Source organism: Canis aureus, chromosome 37 (assembly GCF_053574225.1).
Source record: "Canis aureus isolate CA01 chromosome 37, VMU_Caureus_v.1.0, whole genome shotgun sequence".
In the NCBI taxonomy this organism is placed as follows: domain Eukaryota; kingdom Metazoa; phylum Chordata; class Mammalia; order Carnivora; family Canidae; genus Canis; species Canis aureus.
In genome coordinates, this window is record NC_135647.1 from 9,908,220 (window position 1) to 9,929,687 (window position 21,468).

Sequence of the window (21,468 nt, forward strand, 5' to 3'; positions counted from 1 at the left end):
CGCTTCTCTGTCCTTTGTTAAATAAAGCAGTGATTTAAATGGCTTTTAAAAAGTAAAGCAACTAAAATAAGAGAAAGTTTAGTCAAAAGTACTGTGCACAGTGTTTTTATTATTGTTGTACCTGCTCGGAACTGATGCCCTCCAGAGCAGTGTTCCACTTAAGGAAAGTTTCTTGGCAGAAATCTCCAAAGTTTATGCACAAAGCTCTGTTGCTTTGTTAGAATTAAAAGCAGTCATGCATTTTTATTCTAACATTCATAAATGTTTATCCTGTTTGAAAGGGTAGACAGAATGTTGAGACTTATTTGATGGCAGCCAGAGATACCAGTTTTTCTAGAGAGGGTTCCCCTCTAAAACCTGAAGATCAGGGCACCTGGGTGGCTCAGTGAAGCATCTGCCTTTGGCTCAGGTTATGGTCTCAGGGTCCTGGGATGGAGTCCCATGTCAGGCTCCCTGCTGAGCCTTCTCCCTCTCCCTCTGCCTGCCTCTCCCCCTGCTTGTGCTCTCACTTCTTTCTCTGTCTATGTCAAATAAATAAATAAAATCTTTTAAATAAATAAATAAAACCTGAAGATTAAAAAAAATCACATTCTCATTGTGCCTGTCTGAGGTAATGACCTAAGGGATCCTTTTAGCTCAGTCATACAATTTCAAGAAGATGGTATTTCAGCATGATCATTATAGGAATGTCATGGTTTTCTTCCCCTACATTTAAAACATTCAAGTTGTCTACCTGCTTTTGGAATAAAAAAATCAATGGACATTCTTCTCTTGCTACTGAGCTCTGGGTTTTATCTAGGGCCCTCAGAGCTCCTTGCCAAGTGTTGGGCGCAAAGCTGGAGAAAGGTCACTGTGCTATTTTTGCCTCTACCTTTTGATTTTCATGCCCTCTGCCCTGGAAAATCCATTTTGTTTTTCTCCAGATTTTATTCCTCATGAAGAAGGAATAAAGCCACAGGAAAAATTCCCTCATTTCTATTTAACAGTAATTTCACGATTTATGAATGGATGATACTGGAGGTTGGTTAAAAACAACCACATCAAGAAGGTGCCGAACCACCATAGGATCGCATTATATAAAAATCATAGTTCAGCTCTTTAATTTTATATACATGGAAAACATATGCAGAGCCAGCCGGTCAGCCTACTGGCTTGTTACTCTGAAAACTGTTTGCTTTTTAGAGTTTTCCTCCAGGTGGCAATTTCAGTCATTTTTGAGATATCAACATGCAAAAGTGAAAGTTTAAAAAAGTGCGTGTGTGGCTGGTGATTGGGGGGGAAGGCATAAATTTCTTAAATTTCTCTTCAGTGTTGAAATATGTGAAAATTGTTGAGAACCATGGCTTTTATTTATTTATTTTAAAGATTTATTTAATCATTTGGTGGGGGGTGGCGGGGGAGAGGGAGAGAGAGAGAATCTCCAGCAGACTCTCCGCTGAGTGTGGAGCCAATCTCATGTCTTGATCCCGTGACCCTGAGATCATGACCTGAGCTGAAACCAAGAGTCAGACGCCTAACCAACTGTACCACCCAGGCACCCCATTGAACAAATGTAATACTTTTTCACACTCACACAAAATATAATAGGTTATCACTTCAGGCAGTGAAGTGAATTTGGCTTCTCATCTTTGTAGAGTATCTTTCAGATCATGTTATCAAGATGCTGAGTTTCCCTTATGTTTTTTCTCTTTCATTGCTTCCCTCTGATGTGGCTGCTGTGTTGACAACCCTTTCTACTTCTGCTGCTGAATTTTTGTTTCCATCATTAAGGAAACCTCCCAAGGTAAGCAGTGATGCAGAATTTGGCATGCATACTAAGTGCACAAATGTCCAGGACTTCATCCATCACAGTAACCCATGTGGAACACCTCTCCTATTGGAAGAAAAATCAGCATTCTAATTAAAACTTAAACCATGAAAAAAACTACGTGTGTAATGACATAAAATTAGAATGCTCCTCTACATTCACAAAGCACTTACATACATTATCTCATTCTTGGAATTAATGCTCTGGTCCTCAGAGCAAATCTGTCAGCTTACTGTTTCTGTTTTATTGATGATGAAATGAGGCTCAGAGAGTGAAATAGTGTGTTATTTTGCACATTGGGTAAGTGGAGAAGCTGGGACTATAGAGTATCACTACCTAGAAAATAGACCAAACTGGTGACATCATAGAATGATGATTGACTGGATGATAATCTTTTCTGTATCCTACCAAGAATAGTTAATAGGATTGGGAAAATTCTCCACTTTCAGATAGTGTTTTAGCCACCCACCAACTCTGTGTGCTCCATTGGAGTTTCTTGCCCCTTCCAGACTCCACTGACTAGAGTTGTTCTTGCTCTGGCCAGTCTTCAATGGCATGTTCACCAGTGAGTAACCCGTAAGTTAGAGGCTAGGTGGGGGAAAAAGAATATGAGAAGGAAGGGATCTGAATGACCAACTCCTGAATAATTGAAGGCTGATTTTGTTACCAGTGAGTATTTTATTGTGTACCAAAGGGACACCTAGTGCCAAAAGGAAGGAGAAGTTCAACCACTCCCTGACCAATAATGCTGGTTATAGCTTTGAGATGGAATCAAGACAGGATAACCACTCCCCCCCTCACCCCCCAACCTCCACCATTATATGGTTAGAATATAAGACATGCTGGGGAGGGTAAGGAATCTATAATAAATTTGGCTTATGTGCCTCTGGGGGTATGAAGGAAACTCTAACTTAGCTTTTAGAAATGGAAACCCACCCAAATGCTGAATGTCATCCTTTATGTTTATTGGGGGCGATAAAGGAATTGTCCTTGGCATGAAGAGTTTCAACTCCAGCAAGGAAGGTACATATGGAGCACATACTATGAGCTCTTTTAAGAAAGAGGAAATAAAAGATGTTATAGAAATGTAAGCACTGGCATCTGGCCAACTCTGAGGAATCAGACGTTCTCCTTGAGTACTTACTGATGTGGACATATAGTCCCCCAAGAGCTACAACCAAAAAAGTGTCTCTGTTACTCAGAAAAATGTGAGTTCCCCTAAGTAGTTCTTCCTTCTCTTACTGTAAGTCCTGGAGGTTTCAGAACAAACTGTCCACCTTGTGATACATTTAATTCTTGCCCCACAGAAAAAGGCAATGAGATCCTAATCAATTCCACATATGGCTCCTTAGTGAAGGAGGAGCACTAAAATTACAAAAAGGCACAAAAATACAGTTTTAAAGAATCACTAATTCTTCATACACAAAAATTTCCTTTCTACTCAGTATATAGAGCTTAGTGGTTTCCCTAAGTGTTCTATTGATAGTTACTAAGAAGTATCATGAGATTTTCAAAATAAAATCCTTGTGAAATTACCGCTTTTATATATATACATATATACTTATATATATACACACACACACACATACATGTCGTAAGGCACACCTGAGAAGTATAAAGATCATCTTGAAATTAAATAAGTGACCCAATAGAGTCGTATTTTGAAAAAAGACATTAAAATAAATAAGGTCTTTTCTTGCAGAAATTGTAACATTGATAGCAAACAGGAAAGGAAAAAGTGTTTTTGATGATTACATAAAATTTTATTGATTTAGAACAATTCGATTTTTTTGCAAATGACATATCTGATAAATCTACAAAGAACTTCTCAAACTCAATACCCAAAAAACAAATAGTCCAGGTAAGAAATGGGCAGAGGAAATGAATAGGCGTTTTTCAAAGAAGATACCCAGAAAGACATCCAGATGGCTAACAGATGCATGAAAAGATGCTCAACATCACTGATCGTCAGAGAAGTACAAATCAAAACCATAATGAGATACCACCTCACACCTGTCAGAATGGCTAAATTAACAATACAAGAATAATAGATGTTGGTGAGGATGTGGAAAAAGGGGAACCCTCTTGCACTGTTGGTGGGAATGCAACTTGGTGCAGTCACTCTCGAAAACAATATGGAGGTTCCTGAAAAAGTTAAAAATAGACTACCCTATGATCCAGCAATTGCACCATTATATATTTAGCCAAATGGTAAAAAATACATATTCAATGGGTATATGGACCCTGCTGTTTATAGCAGCATTATCAACAATAACTGAACTATGGAAAGAACCCAAGTGTCCATCAACTGATGAAAGGATAAAGAAGATGTGGTGTACATATACAACAGAATATTACCCATCATAAAGAATGAAATCTTGCCATTTGCAACAACATGGATGGAGCTAGAGAGTATTGCGTGAAGCAAAATAAGTCATAGAAAGATAAATACCATTTGATTTCACTCATGTGGAATTTAGGAAACAAAACAGATGAACATATGGTAAGGGGAAAAAAAGAGAGGGAAGCAAACCATAAGATACTCAGTGATAGAGAACAGAGGGTTGATGGAGGGATGTGGGTGGGGGATGGGCTAAATGGGGGATGGGCATTGAGGGCACTTGTTATAATGAGCACTGGGTTTTTTTTTTTTTTTTTTTTTTTTTTTTTTTTTTATTAGAGACACACAGAGACAGACAGACAAGCAGGCAGGCAGAGGGAGAAGCAGGCTCCGTGCAGGGAGCCTTACATGGGACTTGATCCTGGGTCTCCAGGATCATGCCCTGGGCTGAAGGCGGCGCTAAACCGCTAAACCACCGGGGCTGCCCAGCACTGGGTTTTATATGTAAGAGATGAATCACTCGGGATCCCTGGGTGGCGCAGCGGTTTAGCGCCTGCCTTTGGCCCAGGGCGCGATCCTGGAGATCCGGGATCGAATCCCACGTCGGGCTCCCAGTGCATGGAGCCTGCTTCTCCCTCTGCCTATGTCTCTGCCTCTCTCTCTCTGTGTATCATAAATAAATAAAAATTTTTAAAAAACCCAAGAGATGAATCCGCCAATTCTACTCCTGAAACCAATACTATGTTATATGTTAATTACCTAGAATTTAAATAAAAATTTGGAAAGAAAAACAAAAAAAAATAAAACAATGAAATTTTGACATGAATAATTAGCAAAATACTCAAAGACTGATTGGTTCATTTTAACAAATAATTGTTCTGGGCAGGGGACAGAATGTTGTATGAATGAGACCTGATCCTAGCATTCTAATGGGGGTGGGGTAGGGAATAATTTAATATAAAATCAAGTATGTTAAAGGCCATAACAGGCAAAATTCTTGTAGAAGTCATAGGATGAAGGGTCCTATTCTGATTTCTGCAGATCTGAGGACAGCTAGGACCTAAAATTAAAAAAATATACTTGAAAGCACTGGAGAAAGACAAAATTAGTGAAGAATTACCAAATCAAGATCCAAGAGATGGTGGCAACTTAGAGAAGTGAGCCTGGTTTTGGGGGTGTATACCATTCAGATAGAGGAGCTTACAGGCAGAGTAGTGTTTCTGACAGCCTCATGGGGTCTGCAGAGCCTAAAAGGACAAAAATATTGGAGTTCAGAGTTTTACCAGAGATGGAATCCTTGGTAAACTCTTTATACTTCGGGTTGGCAGAATAGATTCAGACCCAGCCTTGGCTGGGGTATAAAGATGAAACAGAAGTAAACTAACCTTCACATGGATTTCTGTGTGGTTCTAAGTTCTTTGTGTGATCCGGGAAATCGCAAGCACTAAGATTGGATCAGAGTGAACCTAGAATGGAGGTTCCTATAGGCATCTGGCAGAAGCAAATGTTACCTGTTATCTCAAGTCTCTAAAGATTCCACAGGCCGTTCAAAAAATACAATGTCTGGCACACAAAGATAAAGAGGTACATTACAAGGCAATGTGAACAGGAAATAGCAAAAATAATAAACAGTAGAAATAGACCTACAGATGCTTCAGATGTTCACATTTTTAAGCATGAACTTTAAAATAACTCTGCTTATCATATTCGAGGTGATAAAAGATAAGACTTTAAAATGTTGGAGAGGACTAGAAATTATAAAAAGTGACAAAACAGATTTGGAAAATAACCAAGTAGAAATTTTCACCCTGACAATCCCAACCAAAATGAAGAACTTTGTGTTAGGGTTTAACAGCAGACTAGATCCAGTTGAAGAAAGAATTAAATGACTAGAAGGTAGGCTAGCAGAAATGTCAAAATGAAATGCAGAAGAGACAAGGTGCTGGGATAACTGGACATTGGCATGCACAGGAATGAATTTAGATATGGACTTTATACTCTTCATAAGAATTAACTCAATATGGATCATAAACTTAAATATAAGGTGCAAAATTGTAAAACTTCTAGAAGTTAGCATAGGAGAAATCGAAAAGATCTTGGGGTTGCTGATGACGTTTTAGATGCAACTCCAAAAGTGTGACCTGTAAAAGAAAACTTTTTGCAAAGGCACTGTGAAGAGAATGAAAAGAAAGCCAGAGATTGGGAGAAAATATTTGCAAAACATATCTTGCAAAGGACTCTTATCCAAAATATATTTTAAAACTCTGAAATTCAACAGTAAGACAATGAACTACTCAATTAAAAGATGGGCAAAAGACCTGAACAGACACCTCACCAAGGAAGGGAATCAGATAGCAAACACACACATGAAAAATGGTTAACATCATGTGTCATTAGGGAATTGTACATTAAAATGACAATGAGATGCCACTGCATACCTGTTAGAACAACTAAAATCCAGACATCTGATAATACCAAAGCTGGTGAGGATGTGGAGCAGGAGGAACTGTCATTCATTGCTGGTGAGAATGAAAAGTGGTATAGCCACTTTAGAAGGCAGATCGAAAGTTTTGTTCAATGCTAATCATCTTTTTATCGTATATCTATGTAATCATGCTTCTAGGTATTTACCCAAATGAGTTGAAAAATTTTGTCTGTACAAAAGCTATACATGAATGTTTACAGCAGCTTCACTTATAATTGCCAAAAACTCTAAACAACCAAGATGTTCTTCAGTAAATAAATGGATGAACTGAGGTATTTCCATACAGTGGAAGACTGTATAGAAGACTATATGAATTAACAAGCCATGGAAAAAAACATGAAGGAACTTGAAATGCATATTGCTAAGTGAAAGAAGCCAATCTGAAAAGGCTATATACTTTATGATTCTAACTATGTGACATTCTGGAAAAGGCTTAAACTACAGACATTATAAAAATTATGATGTACCTGGGACAGTACCCATAGCACATGGCAGCTACAGAATAACTGTTGGATGAATGAGGAAAGGAAAGAAAGAAATAGAGATCTGCTGGAGCAGAAGGATACTCACCACTTTAGCGGAAAGAAAGGTTTGAGCCCAGCTAAATTTTACTCCCTTTTACTGGGATAGAGCCACTTTGCTAACGGTTATGCCAGAGAACACTATCTACCCTGATTGCATTCTCAAGAAGATCCAAATGCCTGGCTAGTCCATAATCTGGATGCTTGTTTCTAGCCTGACCCGAAAGCACCCATTAGATCTTACAAACCTCACCAGCAACATGGATTCTCTTGTCATTGATTTGGGTTATGAGGAATATTTTTTTGTATAGTTAGTTTGAGCAGTTGTTGAAATTTTGTCTAATTAAGTGATGATGGTAAATAATGATAGTTACCTACCTGCAATATGCACTGTTTCTATTATGTATAAGGATTTTGCACGTTTTACTAAGAAATGTTCTAAGGTAGAAGTACTGATTAGGAGAAGGGAGGGACTGTCATTCTGAATATTTATTTGAGTTAGCACTATTCTGACCCAACTGTTGTGCAGGAAAGGTCTCATAGTCTTTATATTCATCCCTGGTACTGTACTCTTAGAATGCTGTTTCCATTGTTACTATTAATAGTATCAGTCTTTAACTTAGTACTCACCATATACCAGATTCCCTTTAAATCCAAATTAAAATTCAGTGAAAACTTAGTTGCCTTCAAAGGAAAAAAACTCCAAAACAATCAGTGGTTGCCAGGGGGAGTGGACGTTAATTATTAATAATGTATCAGTATTGGTTATAATTGGTTATAATTATAACAAATATAACACACTAATCAAGTTATTAATAGATGAAACTGATGAGGGACACTCAAAAAAGACCAAAATAGGATCTCTGCACCATCTGCTCAGTTTTTCTCTACACCTAAAACTTCTTTCAAAATAGTCTATTAATTATGAAAAAAATAATGTAAGAAATAAAAACGATATGATCACCTCAGTGGATATAGAAAAAGAACATTTGACAAAGGTCAACACTTATTTATGATACAAACTTCAAGCTACAGAGATGCAGAAACCTCATTAATATAGTAAATGGCATCCATTAAAAATCTACAGCTGTCATCATAATTAGTGGTAAAGGACTGACCACTTTACACCTAAGATAGGGAGTAAGGCAAATATATTACTTTAGCCACTTCCATTTAGCATTGACTAGCGCTCTTTGCCAGTGCAATAAGGCAAGAAAAAGAAATAGAAGATGTTTAAATTGGAAAGGAGGAAGCAAAAGCATCTTTATTTATAACTCCAGTCACATACTTGGAAAACATTAAGAAATCTCCCAACAAGCTCCCAGAACTTATAGATGGCAAGGTGGCGGGAAAAACGTCAAAATACAAATTGTATTTTTCTATACTAGCAATGAACAATTAGAAAATAAAATGTAGGGGATCCCTGGATGGCTCAGTAAACCATCCCTGGATGGTTTAGTGACTGCCTTCAGCCCAGGGCGTGATCCTGGAGTCCTGGGATCGAGTCCCACATCGGGCTCCCTGCATGGAGCCTGCTTCTCTCTCTGCCTATGTCTCTGCCTCTCTCTCTCTCTCTCTCTCTCTGTCTCTCATGAACAAATAAATAAAATCTTTAGAAAAGAAAAGAAAATGTAACAGAAGCCCAATAATTTACAGTAGCTTTAGAAACATTAAATACTTAGGGATGTACTTCGTGAAAAATGCACAAGACCTTTTTATTAAAGCTCCACGTATATTTGGTCATCTGATTGTAGGTGGATGTGCCAAGAGAAAAGAGCATCAGCTGTGTTCATAGAATGATAAGGCACAGAATTGGGCATGATGGGCAGTCTTAGGTGACACATCTAGAAAGAGGTTGAATGCAAATCCAGCTTTGGAAGGCCTTGATGCCGGGGTTGTTCCTTGATACCTTCAGTGTTTCTGTCTCCTGCCTGTCTTGAACAAAACAGTGGCTTAGTCAAGGCTCTGTTTCAATAGGTTAATGTGAAAGCAGAACACAGAATAAATTGTGTTTGGTTGGATGAGGGGGCAGAGCTAGAGCTAGAGATGGCATTCAATAAAATGTGCCAGGAAAGAGGTAATAAGGGCCTGCAGTGATGCAGTGCTAGGAAACTGAGAAGAGGCAGCGTCAAATTATCAGAACATCATGAAATACAGTATCCAGGACTTGGATGCTGAGAGCATATAGGAGATGATATAGCAAAGGGAGTCAGAAAGGACTCCGGAGTTTGAAACAGAGTGACTGAAAATCCAGCAGGAGGAGAAGAAAGAGCTGGTTTGGTGCAGGGAGAAGTTGATGGGTTGGATTTTAGAGTGCGTTAAACTGGGAATGATGGCAGAGCACTGATATCAATGCCTAGCGATTGTGCAAGGTTTGCAGTCTTTGCCCTGGAAAGGTCAGGTAAGTTCTTATGAGGAGGAGAAAAGAGGTAGAAGGAAGGGGGTATCTGTTATGTTGTCAAGGATCAGAAGATTAAAGGAACAGAAGACATGAGAGCTTAGAGACTAGGCCTGTGGGACTCCCCATGCTCTGGAGAATGGAGACAGGAGGAAGAACCAATAAAAATTAAGGGAAACCAGATGCTCACATGTGGTCTTGCTGCTGGTAGTGGTGTCTAGGAGAATATTTAGATACTTTTTCTTTCCGAATTAGGTTTCTTTTGTTCTTCAGAGTCATTATTATTATTTTTTCTTCCTAGTGTTAAAGCAAGGAAAAGGTGAAGATATTTCTCTGGTTTTTAAAAGATCAAAATTTTTTTTTTAAATATAGCATATATATGTCCCGTGTTGGGATGGAAAGGGAAATTTATGTTTGTATAAATTGTCTTGTGCTGTGTATCTGGACTTTTCTCTTTAGCAAGTGTTACATTTTGTAAGTATGTACTCCTGAACTGAGAGACATTAATTTTAGCATAGTCCGGAGCACATACCTTTAATCCTTTCTCCAGTAGCTCTTATGCAATGTTTATAGGAGTGTGTCCTATTTCCCTTAAAAAGAAAAGCTTTTAGACAAACATGGAGACACCTGCTTTATGCCTTCTCATTAAAACAAAACAAAACAAAAAACAGGTAAAGAGGCTTTGTCTTCTAATTTTCAGTGTGTGAAAGTAGGTGTGTTTTTCCTTATCAGTGTGATTACTTTTGAGTCCAGAATATTGTCTTAGAGGTATTAATTGCTTGTTTGTTCAGCCACCTTCTCATAAACTTTGGATTTTGGGAAGAGGTGGTAAAGAGGGGGAGAAGACACACATGTATGGAGAATCACTATCTAGGCCGTCACGCTTGCTCTGTTGCTGGAGGACAGGAAAATGTCCTCAATCACAGTAGCCAATAGTGTTGCCTTTAGAAAGAAGTGGATTATAGTTCTCCCTGTTGGCCCTCAGAATGTCTGGCACATTCTAGGAACCTTGGCTTCTCATGCTTTGTCATATCTGGCACAAGTGTCTTACTCTCCTGAGGAGCTGCATTGAAACACGCAGAAAAACAAGTGAATTCTTCCTCCTTTTTCTGTTTTCTCCTCTCTCTCAGTATTTGTTAAACACCTTCCATGTGCCAAATGAGCACTGCAGGCCTGGAGCAACTTTCTGAACTCAGACTATTCAAACCTGCTTATTCAAAGAGGAGATTGATGCTCAGGAATGAATTTGGCCAGAACCATCCAGTGACAGAGCTTGGCTCCAATCCAAGGCCTTCTGATTGCCTGTACTTTCTATCTGTTACACCACATGGGTGTAAAGCAGCTTTTCTGTTTGTTGGGTTTTATGAACAAAATAGTAGGAAGCAATAAGAAGGAAGAAATGTAAGGGATGGCTTCAGAAAAGATATTCCATCTTCAGCCATGTGTTTGGCCACAAACAGTGCTGTCCAATAGAAACATAATGTGAGCCACATATGTAATTTAAAATGTTTTCTGATGTACATTAAAAAAATAGATAAAATTCTTTTTAATGTTTTCTATTTAACCAGATGTATCCAAAATATTTATCTTCTATATTTTTTTCTCATACTAAGTCTTCGATGTCTGGTGTGCCTTCTACATTTGTAACACATCCCAGTCCTCAGCAGCCACACAGCACATTTCTGCCTTTCTGGGTTCACGGGTATTGACTAGTGACAGCCTAGACTTCCTGCTGTGTGATTTTTCCTAGGAATCATTTTTTTTCTTATCCATTCAAAAGTCATTTATTTCACAAATATTAATTGAGAATATTTGTGAAAAGTCTCATATGGGGAGGTGGTGGGCTTCAAGAGGTGATTAAACTCATGGTCCCTGCTCTCGAGAAATCCAAATGGAGGAAGGAAGATTAAACTTATCAGGCCTGTAGGTAACAGAAAATAGATTATGATATGGGGCACCTGGGTGGCTCAGTGGTTGAGCATCTGCTTTTGGCTCAGGGTGTGATCCCAGCGTCCTAGGATTGAGTCTCACATCAGGCTCCCCACGGGGAGCCTGCTTTTCTCCCTCTGCCTTTGTCTCTGCCTCTCTCTGTCTCTCATGAACAAATAAATAGAATCTTTAAAAAAAAAAGAAGAAAATAGATTACGATAAACATCATTGACTATTTCAGTATTTTATGACTTCAGAAGAAGAAAGGCTTCATAACTACAAGTGGGGCTCAAGGAGGACCTTCATGTATGGGTATGGCTTCAAAAGATAGGAATATGGGATAGGAATCAAGATGTGTTTGAGGAACAGAAAAAACAAAGTAATTGATGTTAAGGGAAAATTGTTTCTCTAGTCACAACACTGATCCAGCTGTGTGACATTTCCACAATAAGTGGTTCTCTAATTCTCTTTGGACACCAACTGGATATCCTATAAGGCAGTTCAGTGTTGACACTAACTGCCTAGAGTTAGCCCAGATGGCAAGGTTAAGGGCTCAGTCCTAGACAACAGTCCTCACTTCAGGCATGGTCATCACAAGTAGTGTGTCCCCAGGTTGTCTGTACTTCCATCTGACTTTGCTACACATCAAGGCTTCTCAGGACACCCTCCTCAGGTTCAGTTTTGCTAGAATGCCTTACAAGACTCAGGGAAACATTTACTTAGGTTTGCTGGTTTATTATAAAGGGTACAGTTGAGTAGCCAGATAAAGAGGTATGTAGGGCTAGGTCTTGGAAAGGTCCCAAGCACAGAAGCTTCTGTTCCTGTGGAATTGGGGTGTGTCACCCTTCTGGCACATGGATGTATTCACCAAACCTGGAAGCTCTCTGAATCTTGTTATTTAGCAGTTTTAATGGAGGTTTTATCATGCAGGCATGATCAATTATTAACTAATCTCCAACCTGTCTCCTCTCCCCAGAGAACTAGGGGGGTGTGGGGTTGAAAGTTCCAAGCTTCTAATAAAGCTTGTTCTTTCTGGCAGCCAGCCCTCGCTGTGAAGCTATCTAGGAGTCTACCAGGAGCTGCCTCACTTAAAACAACAGAGGCTTCTATCACTAGGAAAATTGCAAGGGACTTAGAAATTCTGTGTCAGGCATAGAGGTCCTCGTATCACTTAGAAACTCCAAGAGACTTAGCTCTGTATCAGGAACCAAGGAGGAAAACCAAAAATATATTTACTACCATATCACGGTTGCCTTGGGAAATGCAAACTGGTTAAATTGTGGAGTATAAGGGAAAAGAGGTTGCGTATTAAAATATTGGGAAAGAGGGCAGCAACTGGGTGCCTCAGTTCAGTTAAGTATACAACTCTTGATTTCAGCTCAGGTTTTGATCTCAGGGTCGTGAGATCAAGGCCAGTGTCGGGCTCTGGGCCCAGCATGACGTCTGCTTGAGATTCTCTGGTTCCTTCTGCCCCTCCTTACCCCACATGCACTCCCTCTCCCTCCCTCTCTCTCAAAAAATAAAATACAGTTTTAGAGTCTGCTGTCAGTCTAGTGTGAAGAATCATTTAGAATTTTTGTGTAAAATGTTACGTTGTCACACTAATCACCAGGGAAATGCAAATCAAAACCACAGTGAGATGTCACCTCACACTAGTAAGAATGGCTAAAATCTTTTGATAACACAAGGAACAAGTGTTGGCGAGGATGTGGAGAAAAAGGAACACTCTTGCACTGTTTATGGGAGTGTATCCACCCTGAAAAACAGTGTGCAGGTGCCTCAAAGAGTGAAAAATAGAGCTACCCTATGATCCAGTGATTCTACTACTGGGTATTTACCCTAAGAATACAGAAACACTAATTCAAAGGGACCTATGTACCTTGTGTTATTTTAGCGTTGTTTACAATAGCCAAATTATGCAAGGAGCCCACTTGTCCATCAATAGATGAATGGATAAAGAAGAGGTGGTGTGTGTACACACACACACACACACACACACACACACACACAGTGGAACATTACCCAGCCATGAAAAAGAATGAAATCTTGTCATTTCCAACAACATGGGTGGATCTAGAGAGTATTATGCTAATTGAAATAAGTCAATCAGAGAAAGACAAGTACTACATTATTTCACTTGTATGTGGAATTTAAGAGGCAAAAGAAAAAAAGGAAAACAAAAACAGACTCTTTTTTTTTTTTTTTAAAGATTTATTTATTCATGAGAGACACACAGAGAGAGGCAGAGGGGGAAGCAGGCTCCATGCAGGGAGCCTTATGTGGGACTCTATCCGGGGGCTCCAGGATCACACCCTGGGCTATAAAGGCGGTGCTAAACCGCTGAGCCACCCGGGCTGCCCCAGACTCTTAATTGTAGAGAACAAACCAGTGGCTACAGAAGGGAGGTGGGTAGGTGGATGGATGAAACAAGTGAAGGGGATTAAGAGTAAGTACACTTACTATGGTGAGCACAGAGTCATGTACAGAACTGTTGAATCCCTGTATTATGCCTCTGAAACTAATAGAACACTGTGTTACCTATGCTGGAATTAAAAAAAAAAAAACTTTTTAAAAAGTTACATGATCAGAACATGCAAGAAATGGATTTGGCTGCAGGAGGTTGGATAAGTTGTCAATGGAGAATATTGGATGATAGAAGTCTTGGTTCACTTTATAATAACCACTTAGTGTGTCAGTCAGCTTATATGCTATGTGATGCAGCAATAACTACCTCAAAAGTTCAATGGCTTGAAACAGCCAAGGTTTATTTCTCAGATGTTCTGTGTCAATCAGAGTCAGCTGTGGCTTTGCACCATGTGACTTCAATCCGGGCTCCAGTCCAAATGGACACCCCGTAGCTAGGATGTGCTGTTATTGTGGCAGAGGAGAAAGGAAGAGAACCATGCAGTGGTCTCTTCACTGGCTCTGAACTGGCGACATCTCTTTGTCCACATTTAATTGGCCAAAGCAAGTCACATGGCCAAGCCTGATGGTAATAGGTCAGGAATTCTATTCCTCCTACCAGAGGTGCTGCAGTCATATGGCAATAGGTCGGGATGGGGAGTCTTCTCACAGAGAGGACAGCGACTGATCCGGAATAGTAGTACAATCCACTACACTTTGTCATTCCAAGTCACATTTGTAAAAAAAATTCCCAAGAAACAAAAAATCCTCAGAAACACGGTGCTGTGTGTTCCTTATTGAAATTTCTATAGGCTCTGCCTCTCCTCTTTTCCTTCTCCTTGGCTTTGTACAGAGCCACATGTTCCCAGCGGTCCTGTGTGCCTCTCTAGATGCCTAAAGATACAGCTGACCGGGAACCAGATGCATAGGCTACGGGCCCTAGGGAAAAAAGATCCATCTCCCTTCTTGTCATTGATCCATCTCCAAATCCAGAACAGTAAAAATCTACTGGACCAGGCAGGCTCTCAGGAATCTCTCCCACCTCCCCACCACCCAGCTTGGGTCATCCCCCCCAGAGTGAACTATCTGCCAACCTTCCAGTTTGATCTAACTCTACAATAAGTGTTTACAATCCCTGGGGTCTTGGAGTCCGCCCTGCCTCCTCCTCTCTGTGCTGGACCACCAGCAGGGGTGATGGACAAAGGACTGAGGTACTGGTCTGGCAATTCTAATCCAGACCCAGAGAGATTGCTCATGGTAGACAATGTCTGGGTGACTCAGATTCCATCTGGGTTTTATTATTCTTTTTTTCCTTTTCAAATGAGCAACCACCATCATTTAGTAGGGACCACAGATGGGATCATGCAGCATATGCATAGACATTTGCAGTTTATCTTTTGGGCTGCTTTGGTTGATGAAGAAATACTCTTGCATTGAAAACACCTAAATCACCTTGTGAGTGTGCTGTTGGTGAAGTTCTTTGGGTAGCCAGTTTTTTGTTGTTGTTGTTTGTTTGTTTGTTTGTTTTTTGAGGTGAAGCAGTCAGCATGAAGGAACCAGAAGGAAATAACACAGATTATACATTTGTGACACCTCCACCTCTTCCCTCAGCCACCAGTGAAGCAGATTTTAGAACTGAATGATAAAGGGATTAAACATGAAAAGAATGGAGTATTGGAATGGGTGGGAATTCAGTTAGTACTGCATTGTTTATGCACTACTGGTTTTGTATGTTTACAGTATAGAATGGGAAGCTCTGTGCTCTCTTATAATATTGGTCTAGGATTTGGGGAAACCCATTCCTGCTTTCAATTTTATTGAAACTCTGGATGGTTTTCACTCCCACAGGGCTGTTAATAGTCACATGGTTCCTTCAGTCCTTTATTCAAGGCTGACCCATCCTAGTTACTTCTTCCTTTAACATCTCTGATGTGTATTCCTCTTGGTAGTAGTTGAGAGTCTCTTAGCTGAAAGTGACCAGAACTCAAGCTAGATGGACCATAAGATCAGAATGAGTCTGGGATGTCTGAACTCAAGGACAGGAAGTGTCTGGGTTTCACCGTGTCTCCCCATCTCCTGTCTCCATCCCCATGTGGGTCCCTTCATTTCTGTCTCACTACTGTCCAGCTGTGTATGCTTCTGTGGTTCATGTGACTAGAAACATGGCCTAACGTGTCCCAGATTTTACAGCTCCAGTCATTTGAGAGGAACTGGTTTGGCTTCCTTGGTCCCAAATCCCAAAATCCCGAGTCAGACACCTACTTTAGGACCAATCAACTATGGCCAACAGATATGGAACTGAGTGGTCTCCTTTGCCCCTGTGTGCCTCTCCCTGCCTTCTCCCCTGAACAATCATGTATAGAATTTATTATTTTATATGTTCCCTAAGAACATGGGAGTACCTTCTGGGAACCAAGTGGCTAGAGTGGTAGTTGGTACAATTCTCCAAAGAAAAGGTGCTGCTTCTAGAATAAATAAGGTATGTGGCTCTGAGAAAATTAAAAAAAAAAAAAATGACTTTCACTACAGCTTCTCTCTATTCCCTGCTGAGCCTGAGAATTAAAAAACTTTTACCTTCATCATGATAATTTGCTAATTGGCCTCTTTGTCTTCTTGTCTCATGCCTGTTCAGTCCATCTTCCACATTGCTGCCACAGTGATCATTCCAAAGTGAGAACGTGGCCCTGTCATTTGCCAGGAAACTAAAGTCCAGGCTTCTCTGTAAGGTGCATGAAGTCTCCCTTGGCTGGCTCACCAGCATTTGTCACTCTTCCCTACCCACTGCTCTTGCAAACTACTCCCGTCATGCTCACCTTCTTTTCTTGTTGCTTGCCAGCTTCCCTCTTTACTTGGAATGGATTTCCTATTTGTCTTCTTAATAATGATCTATCAATGTTCAGCCCAAGCGTTGCCTTCTCTAGAAACCTGCCCTGAGCCTTGCCCCACAGTGTAACCATTCCATCTTTGTAGATCAACACTGCCTTCTACATATCACACTCTTTTCCTTTTCTTGGTTACTTCCCTCCATTGGAGTGTGAGGGCTTGACAAATGGGGGCTGTTATTTCTGTCCTAACCATCTCGGTAGATTATGACAAAAAATCAGGTCTTTGAAGACCTTCCCCATTCAAACTGCTCTGTGGAGTGGCACTTACCTACAGCTTAGCTATTTCCTACAGAAGATCGTGAATTCCCTGAGATCAGGAACACTACCTTGGTCGTCTCTCGGTGCACAACAGATGCTGTTGGCTAGCAGTGAGTCTTGAGGATGCTGTGATATCTTTGCAGTTGGGCAGTATTGACTAATTTAAGATGTTGTTTGCTGTGCACATCTAGGCCAATGTAAAGAAGAGCATTAATCACATTGCAGAATGAAAGCAGTTACTTGACAGCTTTTCAAATGGAAAAGTGGTATCTTTCAGTAGAACTTGCCAGTAATAAGGGTGACTATTATGGCACTTCTTCGGTGTACAGGAGCAGGTATGCTCGAGTACGGGGCTTGGAGTTTGTGCTGGCAAAGCTGCATCTGCAAATTGCAGTGCTTTGGAAATGGTTCAGGGATCAGATAGGCTTTGGTGACCCACTGTCCTTTCCATTTCAGTCCAGCTTCTTCAAGATGAATGACATTTAACTATTCTCTTTTTATGATTCTTCACCTCTCTGACTTAGGAGAAAGAGATGAAAGGGGAAAGTGTTGAAACTTGGCACTAAAAGGATAATTTCAACATGTCGTGAAATAGAGTAAGTTTTGGGAGATGAGGGTAGGGTCTGACTCAATTCTCAGAATGGTGTAATAAAATGTGCACACACTTGACACTCATCTTTCATATTAATTGTGGCCTTTCAACTTGACAGAATTGAACATCAGCAAGCCAGTATTTATAAAACTGGAGAATGGTGGGTTTGCAAAGAGATCTCAGGCTCAGTTTCAAACTAGATAGTTGCCAGGACAGGCTGTTGATAGCAGCTGGGTCTGCAGATGTGAACAGTAGATTAATTGTGTAAAGAGAGAAGGGTGACCGTATAGAACGAGAGAAGAGAAACACACTCCTTCATGCAGAGCAAATCACATCCACACAATGGGAAGCCCTTTAGATTCTGGATTTGGAAGGTAGGAAGTAGTATGCTTTCCATTGATACTTTTGATACAGAACTTGGGAACTAAAGGAACTCTTCCACTCATGGCTGTTCGGACTTTGGTTGCCTTTTTATTTTTCTCTTTACTTGATTAAGTAAATCAAGCCATCAAACTGTCTCTTGCATCTGTACCTGTGAAAAATAAAGAAATGAGTCACAGTCCCTCACTCAAGGGAGGTCCCAGCTGGATGAGACTATAAAACACATAGGATGGTACCTGGTACAGAATAAAAACTCCACAAGTAATAACTCTACTGCTCTCTGGGGAGAGGAGCCCATAGTGGATGCTATTAATGCTGGTCAAATTAGCTGCTGATACTGAGTTCCTGTTATACACTAAGCATTGTGTTGGTAAGTATTTCGCTTAAATTTCCACAACCCCACCTGAATGTAAAATGGGCAGTTATTTCTGTAGAAGTTGTGTTAGAGAGGTAATACTTTGGACTAAGCACAGAGGAGGGAAGTTGAGGAAACATCAGAGGAGGTGACCCTTGGGCAGTCCTTGAAGAATGAGCTTGTAGCTGAATGACCCTTGTGCAGAACTTGAAGAATGACTTGCAGCTCACTGAGCAGGGAGGTGAGGAGAGAGAGGTAGTTACAGGAAGGAAGGATTCCCTCATATGTCTACATTCTCTTTTCTTCCCTTTGCGCCCGGACTTCCTACTGTTCTTATCATGCCCAGAGGATTTCTTGGTCCTTGATAGAAATTCTGAGAACTGAAGACTTGGCTGACTCTGGACATAATAGATGAATAGGGGAGCTTACTCCTGTCTACTTGGGAAAGGGGTGGGAGTCCAGTAAACACAGCTGTGTCTGTAGGGTGACACTAGTCCTGTCACTTCCACAATTGAATGAAATCAGAGGCTTTACCAGGGTACCATTGTGGTGTCTTACATGGTGCAGTGCAGCTGAAGGATCCCACCAACCAGCATGCCCTGTTTTAAGCAGCCATCGTACATGAAAACATGAAAACACAGATTTACAGGATCATTTAATTAAAGGGTAGTTTACCAAGAAGTTGCTTTACAAAGTAAAATCTCAAATTTTTTTGTTTGTTTGGTGGAATTATGGACAATAAAAACATTAGGAAAACTAAAGTCTTGGCCTCTAAGAATTAATAATGTAGCAAAGAGAATGAATCTCTCTTTCTTGTATATGCTCCCTGCTCCCCACAAAATCTAGTTAGATAGGTAAGAAATTCAGACTAATAAGTATCCTTCAGAGGGTTTTCATAAAGAAGTAACATTTAAAACATCATTGAAAGATTTTAATTTGGAAAAATTGAAAGGGAGTGGGCTTTTACACACTGCCAAAAATCTGATATATGTGTTTAGAAATATTTCTTTTTTTAAGATTTTATTTATTTATTTGAAAGAGAGCATGAATGGTGGAGAGAGGCAGAGGGAGAAGCAGACTCCCTGCTGAGCTGGAATCATGAACTGAGCTGAAGGCAGATGCTTAACCTACTTAACCACCCAGGCACCCTTAGGAATATTTCTTTGCGTAAAATTAAATTATCTTGATAAAAGTTGGGGTTAATCACTTTCTGCCTGGAGAGGGGGTATGAAAAGTATAAAAATGATTTTGGGGGAAAAAAAGATGCTTTTTCCCCCCAAAGATAATTGTTTTATGTTGTTATTTTTAGCTGGACTATAAGTAACTAAAGTACAAACAACATGCCTAATGTATATTTGAGTTCCCTATAGTACTTAAAATTGAGGGGGGGTAGCAAATAGGTATTTGTTGATTGCTTTGTGGATTAATCATTGTACAACTAGAGAGCTTATTGGTGAATGCACACAATTAGAAGGGATGAATGGAAGGTAGTTGGGATTGCAAGTTCCTGCATGTTTGGCTTTTATGGGTCAGAAAATGATTATAGATCACATTTCTTAGAACGCTGATGCCTTCTGGTTCTTCAAGGAAACACAGAAGATTCTTTATTGCATTTTTAAAAATTGAATTTTGTTGAAATGTCATCAGAGATAGGACTTTTAGATATGACCAGAATTCGGCTAATTACATCCTGCTCATAAGTCCTGGAACTATTCCTTTGCCTCAGAATATGTATCACTCAACACATTTGCCTTATTAAAAGCAGCTGCTTGTAACTTTACTAGATGTTCAGTGGTTCACAAAGATGCAAAGCTAACATTTTTAAGAGCAGTGAAGGTGGAACAGATGTGAACAGCAAGCAACAGGGAATTAAATGCTGGTAGGAGTTTTACAAGTTGCAAACTAAGAGGAAGGAGTAGGATTTTAAGATGGAGTAAAATTTTCTTAGAAACAATGAAGACAGTGGCTTTCAGATTTTAAAAGCAACTAGAGAGCATCTGTCCTTTTGACTCTTCTTCTAATTGAAGGCTGTTGGAAAGTATGGGCGCTTTAACAAAAAATGCTCACCATATGGATTGGCATAGACAAAATAGCAAATTTATGCCTGGTTTCCAAATTTGCTTGCTTGCTTGCTTGCTTACTTGCTTGATTTATTTATTTATTTATTTATTTATTTATTTATTTATTTATTTATTTATTTATTTATGAGTTTATTTATTTACCTATTCATGAGAGATAGAGAGAGAGGCAGAGACACAGGCAGAGGGAGAAGCAGGCCCCACGCAGGGAGGGACCCCGGCGTGGGACTCGATCCTGGGTCCCCAGGATCAGGCCCTGGGCCAAAGGTGGCACCAAACTGCTGAGCCCCCTGGGCTACCCAAATTTACTTTATTGTTTTAGTCAGTTGTATGCATTAGGATGTCCCCCATCCCCTCACTCCAGTTGGGATGATAGTAACTTCATAATGAATAAATGAACTAAGCATTTAGGAATTATTAACATATTTAACATATTTCTTAACATATTTCTCTAATATAATGTGATGGCTTTGAAAAAATGATTTTTCTTTTTAAATTTGAAGTCATTTCTCAAGAAAATGGTTTTGTTACCTCTTTTGAAGTGTCAGTGGATTTTTGTATTGGAAAATCAAAACTTCTCAAAGGCCAAAGAAAATCATGTCCCCTTTTGTTACGAACCTCTTGTGATTAAATCATAATTAAATTTGGCCATGAAAAGAAGGATAGTTTATTTATAGGACTAATGAGATTGTAAGAGAAATGATTAGGCTACATAAAACAAATTATTTTGAATACCCTTGAAACTGTTGTAGTAACAATCATAAGAAGTAACTGTTCTAACAACAAACAATTTTTCTAATCTCTGTGTAAGCTACAAATGATACACGATGTGGCCATACTTGTTATCCACCTGAACCACAGAATAATGGAGCCAAAGTGGACTCTGCTCATCTCGTGACCAAATTTGTATTTGACCATTGAAGGGACCAAGTTTAAAAACATGGATAGAAAGTATGTGTGGGTGGCTTTGTTGGTTAAGCGTCTGACTCTTGATTTCTTCTTGGGTCACAATCTCAAGAGTTGTGGGATCAACGT

General features: G+C 39.8%; 1 protein-coding gene across 5 annotated transcripts in view; it reads left to right on the forward strand.

Annotated features, from left to right (window-relative positions):
• The window catches only part of KIF13A (kinesin family member 13A), a 211,394-nt gene that overhangs the window by 82,797 nt on the left and 107,129 nt on the right, over positions 1 to 21,468 (forward strand). For all 5 annotated transcript variants that reach the window (XM_077886252.1, XM_077886253.1, XM_077886255.1 and 2 more), the window contains exon 3: positions 1,771 to 1,783. In XM_077886252.1, coding sequence (XP_077742378.1) covers positions 1,771 to 1,783 — 13 coding nt within the window. The remainder of the gene's footprint in view (positions 1 to 1,770; positions 1,784 to 21,468) is intronic.